General features: G+C 41.4%; 1 protein-coding gene and 1 long non-coding RNA gene across 2 annotated transcripts; both read left to right on the forward strand.

Moving 5' to 3' along the window:
* The first annotated feature begins 209 nt into the window (after positions 1-209).
* On the forward strand, positions 210-5,689 carry LOC109940318 (uncharacterized). The gene is made up of 3 exons (XR_002263080.1): positions 210-477; positions 1,363-1,435; positions 5,459-5,689. It is a non-coding gene; the product is annotated as an uncharacterized lncRNA (long non-coding RNA).
* On the forward strand, positions 2,915-4,298 carry LOC103630970 (uncharacterized). The gene is made up of 4 exons (XM_020539789.3): positions 2,915-3,118; positions 3,186-3,493; positions 3,591-3,663; positions 3,742-4,298. Exons 1-4 carry the CDS (start codon positions 2,980-2,982, stop codon positions 4,224-4,226), a joined length of 1,005 nt encoding a protein of 334 aa, XP_020395378.1. The 5' UTR covers positions 2,915-2,979; the 3' UTR covers positions 4,227-4,298.
* Positions 5,690-6,601: the final 912 nt, after the last annotated feature.

The following is a 6,601-nucleotide window of genomic DNA, read 5'->3' on the forward strand; positions in this document are numbered from 1 at the left end:
TGTGCACCGAACAGTGTTCGGTGCCAAGCTGACGCGCTCGGTGAACATGCCTCTTTCGGCCTTGTTCGCTTGGGCCGGGAACGGTCTGGATTGGAAATAAACCTCCTTGGATCAGCCCCCCTTGGATGAAATCCCGACCCACATAGCAACACTATTCGTTTAAGCCCGCTCGGGCGTCAACCCCGGCCCACCCCGGGCGTTCCTTCCTCATCCCGGCCGGGGTACAAGCCTCGTCCCTTCGGCGTGGAAACATTCTCGCTGGCGGCGCGCGATGCTGCTATGGCGGTCTACGGGACGAAGGCGACTCCACCAGTTTACTGTCTCACCAACTGAACGATTGACGTCGGAGGCAGCAAGATCCACGGGACGGAGGCGGAGGCGGCAGAGGCAGCTAAAGGACGGAGGCGCCCAAGATCCGTCGTGGCTTCTTCACCGTCTAATCCAAGCGAACAAGGTCGTGGTGGCTACTTCTCGCCGGTACATATGTCCTTCTCTTCCTCTAGCTCCTTCCATGAACTAGAAATCTTGATGCCTGGGGCGCTGTCCCTGTCTGTTTGTTTCATCGCAAAATTTCTTTTCCTTTCCCTGGGTGTGCGGCGTGCCTCACCCACTGACCCACCCCTGACCTCTTGGCACCGTCTGCGCGCGGCGTCTACATCAACGGAGATCGGTGCGCAGCAAGTGGCGCCGCGTCGTGCTGCTTGAGCAGCCACTACCCAGAACAAGCACGGTTGGAGTAGGTGTTTTGGTTGGCCGCTGTGATGTTCCTGGTCGTTCGTTTCTTTGCAAGCTGTAGTACTACCAATTCTTTGCAGCCCCCAATGGTTCTCGCATTCATGAGGGATGAATGAAATGAACGTGGTAGGTTTGGGCTTGATTGGCTAGGAGTGCTAAAATGTTGCAGCTTTTGGGATGAATAAAATGGTTCCCCCAATGGTGCTAGGTTGTTATAAATCAGTGTAAAAATGTTCTGGCCCGCCCAACCAAAATGTTATGTTGATATGCCAAGTATCCGGAGAGGAGATGATCGTCTAATCATGTTCTGTTGTTATATATTTGAAGTTTTGAACTGTGAACTAAGACTTTTATGGCTTTTGGTTGAAAGTGAGGTTGCAGCTTAGGAAGAGGAGAGATGAGGATGATGATGTCCTTCGTCTAATCAGTTTTAGTTTCAGACGGGTCTGTAAAACTGGGTAGCAAGTGAGGTTGCAGCTTGCTGTCAATTCTCTCTTCTCCACGCATTGTAGTTAGCCTGATTACTTTACTCGTGTATGTTGTTATATAAAGAAATTCACATATTCGCATGGATGTATGTATTATATTTGTAAATGTATTTTTAACAAAAACCTATTATATTTCTAGATTATTCCTGCACCGGTTCGAGTTGGAGAAGACGAACTTCCACCGTCTTGGGATCCAATATCCTCTCCATTAGGTACTTGTTATATCCTAAATGTTTTTTCTTACATATTTTTTCGTTTATGTTGGTGTTTATTTTCTGCAATGAATTTCTTTTTAGTTAGCAATGGATGTGGCATTAAGTGATCACCTTAGGAAGAGGAGAGATGAGGATGATGATGATATGATGCTATTTTTTTTACCTATGCTACATATGTTGGGTTCTAGTTCCAACACAGTAAGGAAAAAATGCAAAGGAATACATCAAAATTAAGTGGCGAAGAGCATGTTCAGGAGTTGCTGCAAGGTCATGTGAAGAACTGTCGGGTAGCGTTCAGGATGGAGCCTGAAATATTCAAATCATTGGCAAATTATCTTAGAAGGGAGAGGCTGGTTCGTGATACCAGGATTAAGGTTGAGGAAAAGCTAGCATTCTTTTTATACATGCTCAGCCATAATGCCTCATTTGAAGACCTAATAGAAGAATTTGGGCATAGTGGTGATACATATCATCGTCACATAAAGCATTTCTTTGACCTAGTTGTTCCTACCCTCTCCAAGCAATTCCTGAAGCCACCAAATCCTAATCATGTCCATCAAAAAATTGAAAGGAATCCTAGGTTTTATCCCTACTTCAAGGTGATTACATGGACTATCTATCATATGTCAATAGTTCTTTTCCTTCCAATGTTTGCAAAATCACATGTAGTTTTTTCTATGCAGAATTGCATTGGCGCAATTGATGGCACTCATGTGCCTATATCGATATCACCAGATAAAGCCGCTCCATTTAGGAATAGGAAGGGAACCCTTACTCAAAATGTAATGGTAGTGTGTGATTTTGATCTCAATGTAACTTTCATATCCACTGGGTGGGAGGGTCCGCGACGGATGCTAGAGTTCTCAGAGCTGCAATGAACAGTGGCTTTCAAGTGCCCCCGGGGAAGTTTTATTTAGTAGATGGCGGTTATGCCAACACACCATCTTTCCTTGCCCCATATCGCGGAGTCAGGTATCATTTGAAGGAGTATGGGGCAGGTCGCCGAAGACCACAGAACTACAAGGAGATCTTCAATCATCGCCATGCAGTGTTGAGGAATCATATTGAAAGGACCTTGGGAGTTATAAAGAAACGCTTCCCCATCCTTAAGGTTGCCACGTTTCACAAAATAGAAAACCAAGTGAAGATACCGGTAGCAGCTGCCGTGTTGCACAACATTATTCGGTCTCTCAAAGGAGATGAACAATGGTTAGAAGATCAAACAGAAAATGTTCAAGGCAATGTTGTTGACCTTCCAGATGGAGATCAAAGCAATGATCAAGGCAGTGAACAAGGCAACAATCTCAGAGACACAATTGCACAACAAATGTGGATTGATTATCAACAACATAGAAGCAATTAGTGATGCATTAGAATATGTTTTAATGTTATTGGGATTGCAATAAGTTCTTAGGAAATGTAGTTTGTACTAGTTATGATGCTTCAATATTATTCGAATATGCTTTCAGTTATGCTTTAAAAATTATTGTTGTTCACAATTATGCTTTCATGTTCTAATTATGCTCATGTTGTAAGTTACCATGCTTGGAAGGGGGTCTCCAAGATTAAACATGCTTGCAAGGGGGTCTCCTAGATTTAACATGCTCTTATATAAAGGTGCACAAAAGAAAAAATCTCCTATAACTACTACTTCAAAGACACATGGAGGCTCTCCAAAAGGTATATATGTTGGTTCTTTCTGATTAGTTTTGGTTCTTTCTTATGTTGCTTATGTGCCGATTTGCAGGGAAAACAAGAGCAAATTGGAATTCTATGTTAGAGAAGACCCTTGTTGACTTGTTACATGAACACAATACACCTGAATATAAGGGTAACAATGGTTGGACACCCGATGCATGGAACAAGATTGCCAAGGAATTTCAAGAGAGGGAAAGATATGCAGGTTTCTCAAAAGTTCAAATCCAAGAAAAGGAAAAGGAGTTAAAGAGAGATTACAAGATGTTGAAAGATGCGAGGAAACAAAGCGGAGTTTCTTGGGATGAGAAAAGGTGTATGATTCAAGCTGATCCACCGATATGGGACAACATAATCAAAGTAAGTTTATTACCATGTTTCTGTAAACTTGAGATCTTTATTGTGTGTTGTCAGTTCTTAGTTGATCTCACATTTAGTTTCTCACTTTATTGTGCAGTCATTTCCAAAGGCTAAAAAATTCCGCAACAAATCTTTTCCTCTGTTTGAAGCTTTGGGAGAGCTACATGATGGTTAGTTTTCCTTTTACCAGTAACTAAGTTTATTCACTATGTTGTACTATTTCTTGCACTAAAATTTTTATTGTATAGGTAATACTGCTGAAGGGACCTACAACTTCACTTCTACTCAACCAAATGGTCCAGATCTCACACAAATTGGATCTGGAGATGTTCCTATCAATGTAGAAGACCGTGAAGATGTGGGAGACCCTTTGGCAGATCACAGACAAAATGAAGTAGAAGACAGAGTGTATGAAGTTGAAGGGGTTGATGTAAATGCTGATAGGCAGGATGAAAGGTCAAAAAGGACTTCTGCTGTTTCAAGGAATGAAGAAGAAAAAGTACCAAAGAGGCCGAAGAAGAATTCCAACATAGAAGTATTGATGGAGAGGTACTTAGACATTAGAAGCAAACAAGCTGAAGATGAAGCGACACAATTGGCAAGAGAAAGGGAGGCAAGAGGAGGTGATGATTTCTCAATTAAGAATTGCATAGCAGTTCTAAACACATTGGAAGTCACAAAAGAGGAGAAGGTCAAAGCATATAAGGTGTTCAAGGACCCTGACAATCGATAGATATTCTTAAGTGCATGCAATGATGATAGAGAGGCTGCATTAATGTGGTTGAGGGATGAGATGGCTTAGCAGGTATACCTAAGGTTAACTACATATCCTAATTCAATTTTGCATATCTTGCATTATCTTTGTTATATTACTTGTTTGATTACATTACAATCTTCATAGTCATGTTGCCCAGAAGCTCTCAAATTTTCTTGGTATTTCTGTTGGAGCCATTAACATTTTTAAAGCAAGTTGTATTGTTGAGCATGCCAGAAATTGTGATCTAGAGTAATTCCTTGTTAGAAACTGTGATCTAGAGTAATTCCTTGTTCCATTTTGATTTTTATTTCCAGCAATAAAAGCACTGACTACTAGTATTTCGTGCACTGTAGTATTCCATTTTTATATATGGAACTTCAGTCTCCAAACCACTATATTTCTTGGCCTGCAGGTTACCATCATGTTTCTGCACTGTAGTATTGAACTGCAGGACAAACAGTTGCACTGACTACTAGTATTTCGTGCATTGTAGTATTCCATTTTAATATATGGAACTTCAGTCTTTGCCAGTAGTATTTGCGTATGGTGAGCTGGTCGGTCCTTAATGTCTGTCACCATGTACAGAACTAGATCAAGATGCTTGGGCTTCCAGTTGAGTTTACGCCTTAGGTGCTGTTTGTTTACCCTCGACATTATATAATCCAGCTTAAATAAATCAAGAGTTAAACAAACAACACAGATTATATATTAGGTGGATTATATAGTCTAGATGTCTAGATTATGATAATTTATAAGCATGTCATTAGATGCAGAAATGGATTAGAATTGCTAGTTTGTTTGTTTGTTTTCGAGAAAAAAGAAGAAGAATCGTTCCTTTGCAAAAAAAAACTACCAGAATTACTACTTCTTCGAAGAATCGTTCCCTCTGAAAACCCTACCAGAAATAGCTCCGTCCACTGGTCCGATCCTGTACACATTTTAATATATAGAACTTAAAGTGTGTGATCCCTGAAACAATCTTTGAAGTTTCTGACCTGCAGACCAATTTATTTTAGTATGTTAGTTGAATCAGTGTACTGTTTTTTTGGATATTCTGCATTCTTGAAGTTAAAGGATCAGAACTTGTTTCTGAATGCAGAAATGTTTTCTCTGTTATATTATCTTCACACTTGGGTTATGAGTAAATGTTTACCTTCATCAGTAGTTGTTGACATATATTCACAATGTTATTTTTATTTTTATGACAGTTACAAGGGCCAAGTCATGCATGAAGTAGCTCCAGTCTTTAGAGGAAGAATGTCTTCTCTGTCTGTCAAAGATATGGATCCATGATCTCGTCATGGTCATCACACTAGTGATGTATTCTTTTGCAACTTAAGTGATGTAGTTTTTGCAACTTATTAGTGTCAACAGACACGAGATTATTATGCTTGTTGTAATAAGGTTGTCTTCATCGTAACAAAACTTGCTTGTCTCTATAGAGCTGAAGTGCTATGTATTGGCAGCATGACTGATACTTGACAATACTCTGGATTAACCGAACAACAGTTTGAGCCCGGGATTACAGCCGAAAGGGATTATACCCCCAAGCGGTTCAAGTGACAAAGAGGGGATTAACTCAATCCCTCTCTGGATTCAATCCCCCTCTGGAATGAAAACCTGTCAACCGAACATGCCCTTCAGGAAAAAGCCAGGGACCAAAGTTTGTTGACTTGTGATCTCGGCCCCAACTGGATTGACGAGATGAAGCAACTCAACCAGTTCAGCATGCATGTGGGCACAAATTGGATTCAACACCGAGCCCCCCTAAAATATAAGGCCAACTTTGCCTAGGAATATAGAGGCCCGACTCGACCCCTCTCGGCTATCTAAGGCAGAGTTATCAAATTCAGACATTAAGGAGTACTTAAAGAAAATATTCCAAGACCTGGGTAATTTCCCAGAAGGGTGCTTTATGGGATCTTACTCATTGACCATCTCGCGCCCTTTGGTAAGTCTCCCGTCTTGATCGATCCTTGTATGTCTTTAACACTGCTCCCAACTCGACCTTTACTAGACTGATATAGATGTTGGTGTACAACTGGCCTCCTAGGAACCAGAGTGGGTGCCAAAGAATTATGAGGAGTTCAGACCTAGCCAATTTCTAGAGCAGTTGAGTGAGACAGCCTCAACCGGGTCTACCCTAGCCTCCTTCACCAAAGCTCTGACTTCTTCTAAGAAGAGGAAGAAGGAGAAGAAGACCTAAAATGCCATCGAGAAGCCTTTCGAGGTGGTAAAAGTCAAGGACTCTCTAAGGAGTTCTCGTCATTCTAAGAGGGTCAAGAAGTCTATCTATCTGAACTACCGAGAGGGGAGCTCGGATACGGAAGAAAGTCTCCTAGCCAAGCCCA

This window comes from Zea mays, chromosome 6 (genome assembly GCF_902167145.1).
Source record: "Zea mays cultivar B73 chromosome 6, Zm-B73-REFERENCE-NAM-5.0, whole genome shotgun sequence".
NCBI classification, from domain to species: domain Eukaryota; kingdom Viridiplantae; phylum Streptophyta; class Magnoliopsida; order Poales; family Poaceae; genus Zea; species Zea mays.